The sequence below is a fragment of the Erinaceus europaeus genome, chromosome 5, assembly GCF_950295315.1.
Source record: "Erinaceus europaeus chromosome 5, mEriEur2.1, whole genome shotgun sequence".
Taxonomy (NCBI): domain Eukaryota; kingdom Metazoa; phylum Chordata; class Mammalia; order Eulipotyphla; family Erinaceidae; genus Erinaceus; species Erinaceus europaeus.
The window spans coordinates 281,272-300,084 of NC_080166.1; the positions used below are offsets into that span (position 1 = coordinate 281,272).

Here is an 18,813-nt window from a genome sequence, read left to right on the forward strand (position 1 = left end):
GGAAAAGGTAGCGAGTCTGTTTCTCCACACCTACAAAGGGTGCTGCCCCGTAGGCCCTCAAAGCCCTGAGGACTTGCTTGAGGCGCCCGCTCCCTTCAGAAGTAGGCACTTTCTGCCTGTGGCCCCCATGGCAGCTGCTGCTGAAACACGGCTCCTTCCTTATGTAAAGTGACTCAGCTTCCAGACTCCATGGAGTCATCGAAGACTGCTAGAAGGTGGACGTTCCCTGGCCAGGAAGCCGAGCAGCTCTCATCCAGAGAATTTTCTGTTTTTAAATCAGCTCCACATGTAGCATGTGTGTGGTGGTGTCCCTTAGGCAGGATCAACGAACGATGATGGATATAGCAAAGATGCATGGAACCGGTGGCACAGCCCGCGTCCAGAGAGGAGGTGAGCACCTAGCACTGAGGCAGACCAAGTCACAGACGCTGCACACGCGTCGGGAACTCTGAGCCGCGTGAGTGAACGTAACTTCAAAAAGACGAACACAACATTGGAAATAGAGTGCTGTCCAGACTACGGTGACATCTCAGAGTCATATACTCACTGCCAAACCATACGTTTCAATAGAAGACATAATGCAAATGTTAACTACTAGTATTTTGTAAGTATATTTTATATGTTTTGTTTAATTTTAATAAGAGTGAGAGAAGCAGAGAGAAAGATATAGAGAGCACCGGGAAGCTTCACGAGCGGTGGAACAGGGCTGTAGGTGTCTCTGTCTCTCTCTCTCTCTCCCCCTTCCTATCTCCCCCTTCCCTCTCAATTTCTGGCTGTCTCCATCCTATAAATAAATAAAGATAATAAAAAATTTAAAGAGAGAAGCTAGCTGTTCAGCTCTGGCTGATAGTGGTGCCAAGGGTTGAACCTGGGACCTTGGTGCCTTAGACTTTTGCTTGACCATGCAGTCAGCCCTGTCTGAATAAATGCTATGGGAATATTTACCATTTTAGGAAGACAAATGAAAATGTTAGATCCTTACAGAACAGCAGACATGGCACCAAGATGTCAATGTCCCTATTCTCAGCTCTGACACCATCATCCCAGACAATATTTTTAGTACCCCCTCCATGTTAACTATCAAGCTTAAGCAAAAATTACTAAAGTCACAGGCCCCTTGCAACAGACCTAAAGGAGACAGCCTCGCTTCTTTCCACCCTAAGATCCCTCCTCCCATCTGTTCTATTCCTGTTTTTGTGGTTCCGGTTTATTAAACAATTTGTTCTGCTTTATATCTTACTGCCTGTCAGCCACCAAGTTGCAGATGCCACCACGACGCCAACCTGACCTCCCTGGGCAGACGCCCTCCCCCATGTGTCCTGGAGCCTCCCCTCCCCAGAGCCCTGCCCCACTAGGGACAGACAGACACAGGCTGGGGGTGTGGGTCCACCTGCCAACACCCATGTCCAGCGGAGAAGCAATGACAGAAGCCAGAGCTCCCACCTTCTGCTCCCCATAGAGAATTTGGGTCCAGACTCCCAGAGGGGGAGAAGCATAAGGAAAGATGACCAGAGGGCTCTGAGCTCCAACTCCATCAGGACCCAGAGAGAGAAGAGGAAAAAAGGAGGGACATGTGGATGTAGAAATATGTGCAAGTGTGACTTGGAGAGGAGGAGAAGGACCATTAAAAAATGGACAAGTGTATATATGAATCCAGACAGTGGCAGAAATACTAGTCAGCCGTGTCTGTGGACAAGTGTATACATGAATCCAGACAGTGGCAGAAATACTCGTCAGCCGCGTCTGTGGACACGTGTATACATGAATCCAGACAGTGGCAGAAATACTCGTCAGCCGCGTCTGTGGACAAGTGTATACATGAATCCAGACAGTGGCAGAAATACTCGTCAGCCGCGTCTGTGGACAAGTGTATACATGAATCCAGACAGTGGCAGAAATACTCGTCAGCCGTATCTGTGAGCTGGGGAGACCCACTGCAGTTTCCAGTGGAGGGAATGGGGACACAGAGCTCTGGTGGTGGGAATTGTGAACTTTCACCCTGTTATACTTTTGTAAACTGATATTAAATCACTAACAAAAATATCACTGAATTATTGTATGAAGGAAAGTATTTTTTTAAAAAAAATTGGAAATTGCAGTATTTTCTTAATTGAGTGATGGACTGTCTTTCCAGGACAGAACTGGAAGTTTCAGATTAAATTCATTGTCTTCCTTCAATTCCTTTTTATCTTCTCTGTCTCTGGACCTTGCAGAGCTCTTGAGCCCAATCTGTAGTCAGAAAGTCATGACTCTCTTCTCCTGCTCCTCCCACACCCAGGGAGAAGACCTTGTCTTTCATAGTGAACGATACAAAGCTTTGGGCACATCTAGACTTTGATGGCACTAACCACAAGCTCAGCCTCTTCTTTGAATTCCTATTATTTATTTATTTTTTAATCTAATAGCTGACTTTGCATCTCCACTTGATAATGTTTTCATTTTCTGCCCTGATCATCCCCCCACAACCACATCCTTCTACTTTCTCTTGATGAAAGACCCCCTTTTACCCTAAGAATGAGTAACAGAATGAGGCAGGATAATAGAAGTCACACTAGGCAAATCCCCATCTTTGCAGTAGTCTTTTGTGTATTACTACATGTATTACTACACAGAATAAGCCCAGGTATTAGCGGATGTATTACTACACAGAATAAGCCCAGGTATTAGCGGATGTGTTACTGCACAGAATAAGCCCAGGTATTAGCGGATGTGTTACTGCACAGAATAAGCCCAGGTATTAGCAGATGTGTTACTGCACAGAACAGGCCCAGGTATTAGCGGATGTGTTACTGCACAGAACAGGCCCAGGTATTAGCGGATGTGTTACTGCACAGAACAGGCCCAGGTATTAGCGGATGTGTTACTGCACAGAACAGGCCCAGGTATTAGCGGATGTGTTACTGCACAGAACAGGCCCAGGTATTAGCGGATGTGTTACTGCACAGAACAGGCCCAGGTATTAGCGGATGTGTTACTGCACAGAACAGGCCCAGGTACTAGCGGATGTGTTACTACACAGAACAGGCCCAGGTACTAGCGGATGTGTTACTACACAGAACAGGCCCAGGTACTAGCGGATGTGTTACTACACAGAACAGGCCCAGGTACTAGCAGATGTGTTACTACACAGAACAGGCCCAGGTACTAGCAGATGTGTTACTACACAGAACAGGCCCAGGTACTAGCAGATGTGTTACTACACAGAACAGGCCCAGGTACTAGCAGATGTGTTACTACACAGAACAGGCCCAGGTACTAGCAGATGTGTTACTACACAGAACAGGCCCAGGTACTAGCAGATGTGTTACTACACAGAACAGGCCCAGGTACTAGCAGATGTGTTACTACACAGAACAGGCCCAGGTACTAGCAGATGTGTTACTACACAGAACAGGCCCAGGTACTAGCAGATGTGTTACTACACAGAACAAGCCCAGGTATTAGCAGATGTGTTACTACACAGAATAAGCCCAGGTATTAGCAGATGTGTTACTACACAGAATAAGCCCATTTAAGATCTGCTCACTTTATTTCATTTCAGTAAGTCTTCTCCTTCTCCACCCATAATGCCGCGAGATGCTGAGTTTCAGCTGTAATCCCACGTATATGACATGTCTCACATCCCAGATTTGTCTGTCTCTCGAATACCATTTCTACCTGGGTGTCTCCATTTGGAGGTACAGGGAAAGTCATTTTGTTTTATTTTTTATTTACTTATTTTTTAACTAGAGCACTGCTTAACTCTGATGTCTGGTGCTACCACGTCTCGAACCTAGACAGCAGAGCCTCTAATATGAACGTCCTTTGTATGAGCACTATACTATCTCCTCAGTGCTGAGGAAATTCATCTTAAGACTTAATTTTAAAGATCTTGTTGGCTTTATTGCATGATTCCCGAGCTGGGCAGCATCTTAAATAGCAAATAAGACACTGCTACAGTTGTAAAAATAGAAAGTTTTTATATCAGAAAGGGGATGGGGACAACTTATTAATGAAACAGGTGAAATTATTTCAGGCCAAACTATTTTCCACTAGAATTAGACAGTACAGTCTTATCACAAAGATGATCTCAAGAGTCATGACTAGGAAACTCAATTTTAGTTTAAATTTGCACTTTGGAACGAGACCTGAAACTGCAGTTGGATTATGTATTAAGTCTTGGAGAGGCTTGGCATCCAATTGGGGGTCTGTGATTTCTCCTTATTTCTAAGAGAGGGAATTTAAGAAATTTTTGTTGCATCAGAAGTGAATAGCCATTAAATACAGAAAGCTTAGGAGTAGAAAGTAGGAGAGAGAAGGGCAACACTAACATTATTATTATTATTTACTCATTTGCAAAGAGAAGGTATTTTGAAGACCTAAGTTAAAGGTTTTTAAGGTAAAAATTTTGCTTAGCTATGTCGGATCCACGCACTATATAGGCGCTGGAGGGACAGCAGAGTAAGACAGAAAAATGTGTAGGGCAGAACTGGAGGGACTGAGGGGCCTGAAAATGTCAAATCAACTTAAGAGAAAGATCAGAGAGAAGGCTTCCTCGCATCTAAATGGACTTTGTGTTGAGAATCAAATCCCTGGCTTTAGCCAGACTGCCTTCCTGTCCCTTTGAAGATTATTTGTGCTCCTGCAGCTCTCGACTGTTTTTCTATTTTCTCTTCCCCATCAGGCCAATTTCATGAGCATTTTTAAATCTCTAGGCTGATGCCAGTGACTTAGTCAAACCTGAAAGAAGAGCTTTCTTCCACAAAGCCCCAATATCTCAAGTGAAGATTACAATCTCTGCGAGAAGTCCCAAGAAACAGTTCTTGAACAACAAGGAAGCAAAGAATTCTGTGTGATAAGAAAAATGGGAAAACCAGACATTCCTGGAGGGGAAAAGGAATGTCAGAGGACTAGTCCTGGAATAGTCCAGCTCTGGTTAGAAGAACTCAGTGCCTGTCAACAGGAGGGAGTTCACAGAGAGAGGCTAAGGAGGGTGATTAGCCCAGGGTGAATGTATCGCACAGCTAGCTCCTTTCCCACCTACACACCGGCAGATCATGGGCTGGGATTAGACCGGGACATTTTAATCACCAAATCCTTCTACACCAATAGACCTCACCTGGTGGCTCCAATTTCCCTAAAATATTTGTAAGCAGAACCGACAGTGAGATTCCAGAGTCCTACAGGATTTGGTGAAGGGGGAGAATGCAAGGATTAAATCACTCCAGAGAAAGGGGGAAGCTTCCCAACTCCAGCTGCTTTGTCAAAGGCATGAAAGGTAAGTTCCATTTTTTATATTAGATTTGAAAAACAGAGCTGGCCCCTCAGAAGAGAACCCCACATATAAACTAATGGAGCTATTCATTCTCTGTCTGGTAATAACTACTTTTTTCATTCTTTTTTTTTTTCTGGTCTAGTGGATCTTGTAAATGTTAGTAATTGTTATTCTTTGGTGAATCTATTGTCTGCCTTTTTCCCAGCTGAAGGCAGATTTTCCTTTAAGAGGATGGAAGAAAAGGAATTTATTCAGAGTATGGGTGAGGGGCTGAGGAGGAGAGAAGGTAGGTGAGAAGTCACTCTGCTCTTGCCAGAGAGATAATAGAATACGGAAGAGTGCTGGCCACCAACAGCTCTTCTCACACTTGAGTATATTTCTTTTGGCTCATGAAAATTCTTTATTCTAGGAAGGCCTGGGGGGCAAATTGTATGGTGGTTGGTGTCTCTGTTATATCAGATTCAAGACAAAAAGAATTTAGCATAAATACAAAGCTACTTTGATTTCAAGCTGATCTTGATTGCACCAGGAAATGTTATGCATGTACAAACTATTGTATTTACTGTTGACAGTAATACTTAATCCCCCAATAAAGAAATTTAAAAATTTTAAATGCTAATTGCATTGCCAAAGTAATGCAGTTTATGAGTTGTTTCTGCTACCTTGTTCAGTGCTTACCCAAGATATACTGTGCCCTCACCCCTCCCAGCTCTCCACTAGTCCATTCAACTAGTCCATGCAACTAGTCCAAACAACTAGTCCACTCATCTAGTCCATTCAACTACTCCATTCATCTAGTCCACTCATCTAGACCATTCAACTAGTCCACTCATCAAGTCCACTCAACTAGTCCATTCAACTAGTCCATTAATCTACTCCATTCACTAGTCCATTAATCTACTCCATTCACTAGTCCATCCATCTAGTCCATTCAACTAGTCCACTCCTATAGCCCATTCAACTAGTTCATTCATCTAGTCCACTCATCTAGACCATTCAACTAGTCCATTAATCTACTGCCCACTGGGGGATGGGGTGAGGGCCAACCTTTCCCTGCCCTCACCACCCTAGGGGTAGGCAATAAAGAGAAGAGCAGGAAAAAAAAAAAAAAAAAAAAATCTACTCCATTCATCTAGTCCATCTATTTCATCCATCCATCTAGTCCACTCAACTAGTCCATTCATCTAGTCCACTCATCTAGACCATTCAACTAGTCCATTAATCTACTCCATTCATCTAGTCCATCTATTTCATCCATCCATCTAATCCACTCAACTAGTCCATTCAACTAGTCCATCCATCTAGTCCATTCAACTAGTTCATTAATCTACTCCATTCATCTAGTCCATCTATTTAGTCCATTCAACTAGTCCACTCATCTAATCCACTCAACTAGTCCTCACCAGTCCTGTGTCTTTGCTGTTACTATTTCTTCTACCAGGGATGGCTCCCTAACTAGTCCTAACTGTGGAAATTTTTTCTCATACTTCGCCTCCTTTCAAAATGTCACCTATTCCATGAATCCTTGTTTTTTTCCTCCATAAATGGAATTAATTTCTCTTCTGTCTTTCTAGAGAATATTTTTCTTTCTCATCAATTTTTTTGTTTGCTTGCTCTGTGTGTGGGTGTGTCTGTTTTGTTGTTTGTTTTTCTGTGTTTGAAGGGTCAGCCTCCCCAAGGTGCCTAAAACACAGCATTTTGGCGAATGAATCATTCATGATTTCACACAAGACTGTAGACTCTAGAGAAAGTTGTGGCACTCTCTTTACTACCTAGGGAAATGTGTACTGAAAGTGTCCCCCAGCTTTGGCTGTCTCTAAGAATAACCCATCAGCGACATCAGTCTATGTGTTGGAGACATTCAGGGACAGAGTACTTGGCCCTTGGTCATGGGAGCCCCCATGCCTCCGGGAAACCCTGGTCCCTATTCCATGACTCTAGATCAGGATCAAGACCCTCCCCCGGCCTCTTCTCTCTAGATTCTCCACACATATGCAGTTAGGTTGGTTCTGTTCTCCTGCGAGTCTGTCCTACATTAGTGTAGAGGAGAAAGTACACTGTTTGGTTGTGCCAGTCTTTCTTACCATTTTATAAGATCTTAGGGCTGCAGTCACTTTTCTCCTCTCAGTCATCAACAATACAGGGATTACATACAGGTAGTGCACAAACGGAGTTTGCACAGTTCTGAGAACAGCTGTTTGAGTGGAAGCCTGGCAGAGGGGTCAGTCTGAGCGCAAACAGCCAAGATGGAACCCCAGTCAATAGCTCACGACCTCAGCTGGCTGCTGAGGTGGGAAGAATAAACATCAGTAACAACAGCTTGTTGTGACAAGTAAATGAGGCACCTGGCACCTGAAAATACTTGACAAACAGTAGCTATTCTGCCATCGTCATCACCATTATTAGCATTACTGTTAAGCCCCTTGAAGACACAGAACATTCTCACCACACACTAATTTCATCACACAGTTTGGAGAGGTGGGAGTGGAGAAAGGATTTTGCTGGTTCTTCTAACTGGAAGGACTCCTCTCTGTAAAGAGCAACACTTTGCAAGAGTAGTGCTGTCCAAGAGAATCATAATGTGTGTCACCATGTAATCTAAGGTTTTCTACTTGGGCAGATGGGTGGCTCACCCAGTAGAGGGCACGTTACGATGCTCAAAGACTCAGGTTCAAGGCACTGGTGCCACGTCTGAGCTCCTGCATGAGAGGAGCCTTCATGAGTGCTGCAGTGCTGCAGTATCCCCAGTTCTCTCTTTTTTATCTCTTCCCCTCTCTCCCTCTCTATCTCTGTTTTTCACCCTTCATCAAAAAGGAGAACAAATGTTTCCACTAATCACATTAAAAGTTAAAAAGAAACCTACCATTGATTTTTAGCATATTTAACACATTCTAACATTATTAAACTCAATATCTTAATATCATTATAACATGTAGCCAATATGAAAAATTATTTTTAAGACACAATACTTTTTATATTAATTTGTCAGTTAAACTTTACACTTAAATCACACCTGAACTTGCAATGGTCACATTCAAATGGCTAGTGGTGATCATATCATTTCTTCATTAAAGAGGGAATCAGATAATGAGAGTGCCCAGAAAATGCCAGGGGTCAAACTCAGGACATTCACTGCACCACCTCTCAGGCTGTGGGACAGTGTTTTTATAACACCAGGTTTTCTGAAAACTCTTTCCCTGGACTTTCTTTAATTTTTTTTTTTTTTTTAGTTATTGAAAATGATTAACAAGATTGTAAGGTAACAGGGGTACAGTTCCCCACAGTTCCTACCACCAGAGTTCCATGTCCCATCCCCGCCACTGGAAGCTTCCCTGTTCTTTATCCCTCTGGCTCCTGGACCAGAATTCTTTATGGGGAGCGGAAGGTGGGAGTTCTGGCTTCTGTCATTGCTTCTCCGCTGGACATGGGTGTTGGCAGGTGGACTCACACCCCCAGCCTGTGTCTGTCTGTCCCTAGTGGGGCAGGGCTCTGGGGAGGGGAGGCTCCAGGACACATGGGTGAGGGCGTCTGCTCAGGGAGGTCAGGTTGGCGTCGTGGTGGCATCTGCAGCTTGGTGGCTGACAGGCAGGGAGATATAAAGCAGGTCAAATTGGGGCTGCTTTAATGGAATGGGCAGGGGTTCAGGCCAGATCTTACTTCTCGTCCCCACTTCTGTTCCCCGGCTACAGCCCTGAGATGCCTTCTCAGCCCGTGGTCTCTACTCTGTATCCTTGAAGACCAGGATGAATGAGGGAGCTTAGTCATAATTCCTCAGTGTTGGATCCAGGGCTCGGAATCCCACCCCTGCCCCTGTTTGCAGTCACAGGTGCCTGGTCTCCAGCTGAAAGTCGTCTGTGGGACAAGGTCAGACCACATGTCCCTCCAGCTACTTGCCCTACACAGCCTCTGACTCCATCGTATCCCATCAGGATGGATTCATCCCGCCCCTCAGCCTGGGTAGTTCAAGATGCTCATTCCATAAACGTACGGTGACCACTGGCGTCTCCTTAGACGGCCCTGCCACAGACTCAACCAGACGTGCACACAGCCACCAGGAGCGGCCTACTGAGAGGCGTGGGCCTTCTGCAGCACATGATGCATGAACCCTTTGTGAGTGTTGACTGGTACAGAGTCATAATCACAGCAATCAAGACAGATACACATCTTTTGTAAAGAAAAGAAAGCAATTATAATGTAAAAGCACACAGCTCAAAGTTGCTACCACAAAAGCGACTATTATAGAAACTACTTCGCGTTCGGACACTTTTTTGGCAGGAGGTCCAGGCATTGTTTATTGTGAGTGAGAAACAGGCACTGAGAAGCTATGCAAATGTTCTGAGCGAGAGGAAAATGCAGCTTTGAGCTGAGGAGTCCTGTGAATGGGGGGGACGTCTGGGAGCTGAAGACAAACCGTCCGCGCTGCCCGCACCAAGTTTCGGTCATCGGATGCAGAGGGCCATTTACAGGAGGCCAGAGCAAACTTTGCACTCTAAACATACATTCAGAATGCGCACGCGGTGCTCTGAGCTGCCGTCTATCTGCCGCCAACGTTATGTCTACAGGCTGATTCCAAACCTCAGGGCGGCAGCGCCGCTTCAGGGGCGAAACTGGGTGAACTGTGTCAAAGCAGCCACGGAGCCAAGGCCCTGCAGAGACGCTGGCTGTCCCCCTCGCCCCTGGCCGGGGGCTGAGGTTTCCAGCGGGCTCCGCCAGGGCCTCGCTCTCTGGAGCTTGGCTCAAGCTGAGGCGTGGGGAAACTCCACTTCCTGGTGTGAGTCCCAGCACAGCGAGAACTCCGGCGGAACTTTTACAAGCAGACCCTCTGCGGGTTCACAGTGGGGAAAGTGTTCAGTTTCTCGAAGACGCTGTCATGTCCAACCTTTTGAGAACTTGTGTGAAGTGGCAGCGGCGTCTCCCCACGCAGAGCTCTCCTGAGGGAGCTCTTCTTGTCTCTGGCCCCTCCTCCTGCTCTGTTGAAGTGTCTGCCCTCAGCAAAGCACTTTTGCTTGTTTATCTTTCTACTCTTTTTACTGGAGCACTACTCAGCTCTGGCTGCTGCTGCCAGGGACTGAACCAGGCATGAGAGTCTATCGAGTCAACGTGGCCATGTCTCTGTGGCTACAGAGACCACTTCTTAGACCCCACAGGGACCAAAGCACTAGGATTTGCTGCAGGGACACATGGCGACGAGCCAGAGGGATAAAGAACAGGGAAGCTTCCAGTGGCGGGGATGGGACATGGAACTCTGGTGGTAGGAACTGTGGGGAACTGTACCCCTGTTACCTTACAGTCTTGTTAATCATTTTCAATAACTAAAAAAAAAAAAAAAATTTTAAAGAAAGTCCAGGGAAAGAGTTTTCAGAAAACCTGGTGTTATAAAAACACTGTCCCACAGCCTGAGAGGTGGTGCAGTGAATGTCCTGAGTTTGACGAGCGGAGCAAGGGGCTCAGACCGTGTACACCCACCTGCTAGGCCCCTAGACCCACTGCCAGCCCAGCCCTGGAAGGACCACAGTCTTAGGAGATGGTATTTTCCACAAAATCTATTTTTTAAATGTGTGAACACTCTCTTTTTAATTTTTTTCTGTTATCTATATTTACTTATTGGATAGAGACAGCCATAAATTGAGAGGAAGGGGAAGGGAGAGAGAGAGAGAGAGAGAAAGAGAGAGAGAGACACCTTCAGCCCTGTGTCACCACTCACAAACCTTCTCCCCTGCAGGTGGGGACTGGGGGCTTAAACCTGGGTCCTTGTGCGCTGTGACATATGCACACAATCAGGGCACCACCACCCAGACCCAAAAATGACTCTTTTTCCCCCCTTTTTATCAGATCCCTGCTCAGCTCTGGCTTATGGTGGTGTGGGGGGTTGAACCTGGGACTTTGGAGCCTCAGACATGAGAGTCTTTTGCAGAACCACTGTGCTGTCTACCACCTGCCCAGGTGTGTGAACACATGTCTCTCCTGCCTCTCAGCTTCCTAACTCACTGTATTCACTGAGAGGCTCTATATTGCTGTAAACTGAGAATCCTTTCTGTATTTCAATCCTGTGGCTGGGGACTGGGTGACAGCTCAGCTGGTAAGGTGCATACCCTGCCGTGTATCTCAGGTCCTGGCATTACATGGTTCTGTGACAATGTCACAGCACACAGGCAAGTCCGGATGCTGTTCTCTCTCTCTCTCCTTCTCTCTCTCTCCCTCTCTCTCTCTCCTCTCTCCCTCTCTCTCCTTCTCTCTCTCTCCCTCTCTCTCTCCCTCTCTCTCTCCCTCTCTCTCCTTCTCTCTCTCTCCCTCTCTCTCTCCCTCTCTCTCTCCTCTCTCTCTCCATCTCTCTCTCCTTCTCTCTCTCTCCCTCTCTCTCTCCTCTCTCCCTCTCTCTCCTTCTCTCTCTCTCCCTCTCTCTCTCTCCTCTCTCCCTCTCTCTCCTTCTCTCTCTCTCCCTCTCTCTCTCCCTCTCTCTCTCCCTCTCTCTCTCCCTCTCTCTCCTTCTCTCTCTCTCCCTCTCTCTCTCCCTCTCTCTCTCCCTCTCTCTCCTTCTCTCTCTCCCTCTCTCTCTCCCTCTCTCTCTCCTCTCTCTCTCCCTCTCTCTCTCCTTCTCTCTCTCTCCCTCTCTCTCTCCCTCTCTCTCCTTCTCTCTCTCTCCCTCTCTCTCCCTCTCTCTTTCTCTCTCCCTCTCTCTCCTTCTCTCTCTCTCCCTCTCTCTTCCCCCCTCCCTCTCTCTCTCTCTGTCTCTCCCCCCCCCCCCATGTCTGAACTGTTTTCAGGAATGAAAAGGTCAGTAGGGCAGGGGTGGCGTTGCTCTTGAGTAAGGCCCGGTGCTTCAGAAATAAACAAACTAGGCACTACGGGGCAGAGCGCAGCTTCTTCAGTGTGGGGCTCGGGCCCCTGTACTTCCCGGATGGCCTGGGCATGGCCTGTTCCCGGTCCCCTGGGGAGGGCACCCTGACCAGCAGCTTCAGCCAGTTCCCAGAACTGTCCCAGAAGTCTCTGCGGGCCCCGCCCCAGGGCGCTCTGCTCCGTGATTGGAGACCAGTGCTTCTGCATTCCTGGGGAAAGGGCCTGGTACAGAAGCTGCTCAAGTTTGTTGAGGGGACAGTAAAGGCCAGTGACGTTCACCTCTGCTTTTGGGCCTGTCAGACTTTGCCGGGTGTGGAACAAACCCAGTCAACTGAAAATCCAGCTAAATAGGGAGCCAGCAGGTGGTCTCCCACCAGAGAGCTCAGGGCGATGTCAGGGTTCGAGCCCCATGCCGCCACCTAGGAGTGTCTAGAGGGCGGAAGCTTCGTGAACAGCGGGCTAATGCAAAGTGTCTGTCTCTCACTCTGCCTCTTACCTTCTGTCTAGAGAGAAGGAAAATGGCCGCCAGCAGTGGGAAGCTGAACAGGCACTGAGCCCAGAGACAAACCTCACATGCCGCAAAGAACTAAGTTTTTGAATCCAACGGAACGAAACCCGTCAGGCATCTTGTCTTGCCTGTTACCTTCAAAGCGAAGATGGCAGACCCAGAGGCAGAATGAACAACAGATGACCGTGTTGCCACAGACGTGCCCTGCTGGGTCCTAACCATTGTCGCGGCTTCCAGAGTTTGCAGACTTGTAGGAAGGAGAGGGTTGGCACTCCTTAGGCCCCACCTCAGATGCGGCTACTTGAATAAGGGGCCGCGCTGTCATTCTCTTACCGCAAGTACTGAACATCGACATTTCTGCGCCTCCTGGTTCTCCTGACCCTCCCACATCAGCTGACTAACAGCAGGGACCCACTTAAGGACAAGTCAACAGAGCGGTTTCCTATAATGATACCTTTATTATTATTAGTGTGTGTGTGTGTGTGTGTGTTACCTAGAATTCACTGCTCAAGACTGACTTTCAGACAGAAAGGGAGAGACAGAGAAAGTGAGAAAGAAAAAAAGAAAGAGAGAGAGAGAGAGAGAGAGAGAGAGAGGAAGGGAGACACCAAAGCGTCCTCTAGTGTGGTGAGGGCCAGGTGGGGCAGCTGGCATAGCAAGTCACTATCCAGGCAGACTTTTCTCTAACCAGATGAGCTCTTTTAACCAGGTGAGATTTTTTTTCTCTAACCAGGTGAGTTTTTTTATCCAGGTGAGATTTTTTTTCTCTAACCAGGTGAGTTTTTTTTTATCCAGGTGAGATTTTTTTTTTTTTTTTACCAGTCCTATGGTGACATTTTATTTTCTTAAAGAAAGAGGCTTTGTATCAAAACATACATTAAGTACAATGTTCAAAGAAGAATCTTGGCAGATTCTTCCAGAAAGCCAGCGTGGTGCTCTGTTTGCCTGACTCTTGCCAGAGCCCCAGCTCTGGCCTGTGGAGATGCTGAGCACTGAGCCTGAGGACTGGCCACCAGCTGCCACTCCCCAGGTGGGCCTGTGTCTTGTTTTAAGCTCTCTTGACACCAGAATTAACATGAACCACGGTCTGAATTTCCTCTGCCGACTCGCTTCAGACAGCGGCCACTAAGACTTGCTCACGTTTGCTTCAACCCTTGCACATCTAGTATATCTGTGAAGGAGACGCTCACAGATCTCATTTATGAAGCAGGTGGGGAGAGGGAGAAAGGTGCATCAAGTAAACCCAGGTCACCACCAAGATGCCATTGCTAGAATGTTCCAAAAGGGAAAAAAAAAAAAAAAAGAATTGGGCTTAAACAGAGTCCCTGCCACACCTCCCCTCCCCCACTAGTGCCTTGTGATGCAGATGGACTCGGAACTGAAACTGAGCCTCTCACGTTCTCATTAGCTTTATTACCTGCAGCAAAGCCTCCAGCGCTGGTTCTTCCCTTCCCAGGACACACCAGGCCCCAGCCATGTCTGTGAAAACCACTCAGATGAAATGGGGTTAAGCTTTAGAAAGTCAGGGAGGCCTGGGCAAGACTCTCATAGCTGGATCCTGAGGCCCCAAGCTCAGCATTCAGCTCCAGCCTAAGCGTGCTCTGGAGAAAGAGAAAGAAAATAAAGAGGGAAGCAGGGAGGGAGGGAGTGAGGGGGGAAGAAAAGAAAAAGAGGGAAGAAAAAGAAGAAGAAATTGATCAGGACCTTCGTGCAAACCAGACCTTTCTCTTGCTTATGAAAAAGTAAGTCATGGAAACGTCATTTGGCTGGAGCCTAACCTACAGTTTTCGCTCTTCCTTTGAAATATGCGCCCCTTCCGCACGCAGTGGACCGACCGCCATGTGCCAGCTCAGGCAGGGCCCTGCACGGTGCACAGACGCTCCCATAGGCGGCCTTGCTGAGGAGAGAGCACCTGCTCTCCGCACCTGGACGGGACACCTGCACAGGAGCAAGCAGCTGCCTTTCAAAGCACAGGGTGGCAGAGTGTGTGCCCTTCTGAGTTCACCGATGCTTTTGAGCACCAGACACAAACCCAGACCTTGCCCTTCACGTGCCTGAGATTCAGTGGACTAGTCGAGGGTAGAAGAAGACAGAGATTATTTAGTGTCAAGCACAGCTCAGGTGTAAGGTGGCCTAGGAAATGGAGGAGGGCTGAGGACCGGGACTATCAGGAGCGTCTTGTGAGGGAATCCTAGAATGGCGGCAGGTTAAAAGCCGCTTTAACTGAAGATACGTAAACACACGCTCCCAGGGGCCAGGTGGTGGCGCACATGTCACAGTGCACAAGGACCTGGGTTCAAGGCCCCTGTCCCATCTGCAAGGGGAATGCTTTGTGAGTGATGAAGCAGGGCTGCAGGGCTCTCTCTGTCTCTCCGTCTCCCCCTCCGCTCTCAATTTCTGCCTGTCTCTATCCAGTGAACCAGGAATTTAAAGATGCCAATTTGCGTTATCGCTGCTTTCCAGCCAACACTTTGTCCAAGGACACATCAGTGGATGTGTGCCTTCAGGGTGAGTCTGGGCTCGCTGAAGAGGAAAACACATTTCTGGACGGACCGAAGATAAGGATCAGACGCTGCTGCGTCGAGGAGACGAGCTCTCCGGCTCCAGTTTCGTTTGGGTTTTTGTCCCCACTAGATTCTGGTGACGTGACACAAGTTTTATGTTGAGTGTAGCTTTGAAACACGTTTTAGAATCTCCTCTCCTTCTTGGAAGTGAGTGAGAGGTACAAGTTGCACTGCAGGCCAGTGAGGAGTCTCTGTCTCTCACACAGCCAGTGGCGTGGGGAGGCTTCTCACACCCTGTGTGGAGGCCACCTGTATGCAGTGGCTCACCTGGTGAGCTCAGGAAGCCCGGAGGTGCGATTAGCGCCTGGTCTCCGTGCTGTTTCCTTCTGAGCTGAGCAGAGATGCTCAGTCCGCAGGGCAGGCGGCCTGAGAGCAGTCGGACTCGCTGCAGCTGCTTCAACGGGCACGGGCGGGCGGGCGGGCGGGGCGGCTTGCGTTCAGAGTGACCTCGGCTCCCCACCCAGCCACCCACCCACTCGGTTCCGTCCTGGGTCTTCAGTAACGGCCATTTCCCCAATTCTTGAAAGCAGGGCTCTTTCGTAAGAGCTGAAGAAGCTGGCGAAAGGGCAGGGTGTCCTTTTCCCGCGGGCCGCGGGGGCCCGAGAGGAGGGTCTGCCGCCCCTGTGCCCACCCGCCCACCCGCCAGGCCTGCACCTTGCTGCCTCCCGGGACAGTGAGCAGCCGCAGGCAGCCGTGGGCTCGGCTGGCTCGCAGGGGGCCGCGGTCACCCTATCGTCGCAGGCCCGGCCCTGCCCGCCCCACCACTCCCCCTCCCGCCCGCCGGCTCCTCCCCTTCCCCGGCCGCTGGGCACATGCACTCCCGCCGGGCCGGCCGCACTGTGGCTCCTGGACCTGCCGGGACGGTCACCTCGCCAGGCCCGGCCGTGGCCCCCACCCAGCCCCGCAGGCGCGGACGGAGGTGAGTGTGGGCGCTCCGCGTCTTCTGGGCTCCCGTCCGTCCCGTCCCGTCCCTCGGGAAGCAGCGGGAGCGGAGCGGGCTGAGGGGCTGGCCATCTTGGGAGTCACATCCAGCTGGAACGCCCTGTGGGGCGCGGGAGCCAGAGTCAGGGCCCCCGCGGGTCCTCCGGGGACTCAGACGGGAAGGTGTCTCTCGCCTTTGAATCTCGCGGCTGGCGTCTGCCCTCCACGTCTCCGCCAGCTGGTGAGGGCTGTGGAGCCAGGCAGGCTGAGGGTCTGCTCACTGGGGACCCCGAGCCCCACACGGCCACGTCGCTGGGAGGCTTCTCCTGCCCCCATGCTGGGGCTGGCCGGCGGCCGCCGAGGCAGCTGAGCCCCGTCCGCAGACACACGGCCACGAGGGCTGCGGAGTCCACGGCTCCACCTGATGAAGCTGATGAAGCCAAGGGTGGGGGTCCCTGAGGCTCCCAGAGAGAGGGCTCCACCAGGGAGCGTCACACCGAGACCTGAAAACCCAAGGCCGCTCGAGAGAAACTAGAAACCACCGGCCGCAGCGTCTGGAATGGAATCTGGATTCGTTTCATCTGTGCTGCGAGCCCGAAAGTGCTTTAAGGCTTCCAAGCCAGTGATAGGCTCCTCAGAAGCTTTCCCGAGGCTTGCTTGCCACAGAGGCCGGCGTCATTCTGGACGTCTCCTCACGAAAGGACAAGACTTAGCATTTCAGGCCATTCGCAGATGTGTGCACAGGGAGAGTGCCGGTGTTACTCAGGGTCTGGGGTCCGTGTCCTCTCTGTACGATCACCATCAGCATCACTTGTCTTTCTTTTCTTTTTCCTCTTTTTTGCTTTTTTGCCTTCAGGGTTAGCACTGGGGCTCAGTGTTGGCACTGCGAGTACACTGCTCCTGGCAGTTATTTTTTTATTTATCTTTATGAGATAGGACAGAGAGAAATTGTACGGGGAGGGGACGGGAGATAGAGAGAGACGCCTGGAGACTTGCTTCACCAACCCGTGAAGCGTCCCCTCTGCAGGTGCAAAGCTGGGACTAAACCCGGGTCCTTGGGCTTGGCAGTATGTGTGCTGGACTAAGCGCACCGTGGCCCGGCCCGGCACTTTGCTTCTTAATGGAGAAAATACTCGGCTGTGTAACAGAATAGAGGGCGCTGAAACACGGGCTCCTCAGTGCCTGTGGTCGGCCTGGAGATGGCACGCTCCACGCGCGTGCTGAGGCCCCACTGTGCACAGAGCCTGGCCCGCTGGGGCAGCTCACCCGAGGTCGGTGCTCCTGGACGCTTCCTGACCCCAGGGCCCACGGAGGATGAGGTTTGCTCAGTGGGCACAGTCGGCTCACGGGATCTGCTGTAGCCGGGCCTCGGCCTCACACAGCCATGGCATCTGGCGAGAGGCCTGGCAGGCAGCCCTGCAGCCCCCGAGTCCTGCTCACAACAAGCTGTCTGCCGGCAGATCCTCACAGCCCATTCTCACAGCCAGGAGCCCTAACTCTTTCTCTCTCCCATTCTAGCTGCGTTCTCCCTCCCTCCGACACCAAAGAGGTCTGGCGTTCCGGGGGATCTCGAGGCGCTGGGGTACCCGGAAGACGTGCCCCTAGAGAAGTCAAACATGACTAAAAGCAACGGAGAAGAGCCCAAGGCAGGGGGCAGGGTGGAGAGGTTCCAGCAAGGGGTGCGCAAGCGGACGCTCCTGGCCAAGAAGAAGGTGCAGAGCGTCACCAAGGAGGACGTGAGAGGGTGCCTGGTCAGGAACGCCTTCGTGCTGCTCACCGTCTCCGCCGTCATTGTGGGTGAGTCAGCCGACCGCCAAGGGGAGGGGACGGGCCTGTGTGGGGCTCCGGCCGCCGCCGGGGACATTGTGGGACGGACGGCACAAGTCCAGCAAGAGCCGCAACCCTGAGTCCGAAGGGTGCGCTGTCTCCGGCACGGGGCAGTTCCTTGGCGTGTTTGGGGCAGCGTGTGGTACACGCACGGGCGTCGTGCAAGCCCCGCGTCTGGAGAGGGAGACTCGTATCTCCCCGTCTCCTCTCAGGACAAAAGCGCGCGATTCAGTCTGAGACCCCGCTGGTCCAAGCACAGAAAAAAACCAGCGATTCTGCTCCACTCAGCCAAAGTAGGAGGTGACATTCCTCCGCAGTGCTCTCTCCACAGTGAGCTGCAGCTAGTACCTCAGACTAGTGACCTGCAGCTAGTGCCTCAGACTAGTGACCTGCAGCTAGTGCCCTCAGACTAGTGACCTGCAACTAGTGCCTCAGACTAGTGACCTGCATCTAGTGCCTCAGACTAGTGACCTGCAGCTAGAGCCTCAGACTAGTGACCTGCAACTAGTGCCTCAGACTAGTGACCTGCATCTAGTGCCTCAGACTAGTGACCTGCAGCTAGTGCCTCAGACTAGTGACCTGCATCTAGTGCCTAAGACTAGTGACCTGCAGCTAGTGCCTCAGACTAGTGACCTGCAACTACTGCCTCAGACTAGTGACCTGCAGCTAGTGCCTCAGACTAGTGACCTGCAGCTAGTGCCTCAGACTAGTGACCTGCTGCTAGTGCCTCAGACTAGTGACCTGCAGCTAGAGCCTCAGACTACTGACCTGCAGCTAGTGCCTCAGACTAGTGACCTGCAGCTAGTGCCCTCAGACTAGTGACCTGCATCTAGTGGCTCAGACTAGTGACCTGCAGCTAGTGCCCTCAGACTAGTGACCTGCAGCTAGTGCCTCAGACTAGT

At 50.2% G+C, this 18,813-nt stretch overlaps 1 protein-coding gene across 2 annotated transcripts in view; it reads left to right on the forward strand.

Moving 5' to 3' along the window:
- The first annotated feature begins 17,602 nt into the window (after window positions 1-17,602).
- The window catches only part of SLC1A3 (solute carrier family 1 member 3), an 88,677-nt gene continuing 87,466 nt past the window's right edge, over window positions 17,603-18,813 (forward strand). Inside the window, exon 1 of one of the 2 annotated variants that reach the window (XM_060190954.1) lies at window positions 17,603-17,881. In XM_060190954.1, coding sequence (XP_060046937.1) covers window positions 17,701-17,881 — 181 coding nt within the window. In that variant the 5' untranslated portion in view covers window positions 17,603-17,700. The remainder of the gene's footprint in view (window positions 17,882-18,813) is intronic. The other variant, XM_007532046.3, reaches the window with a different exon arrangement.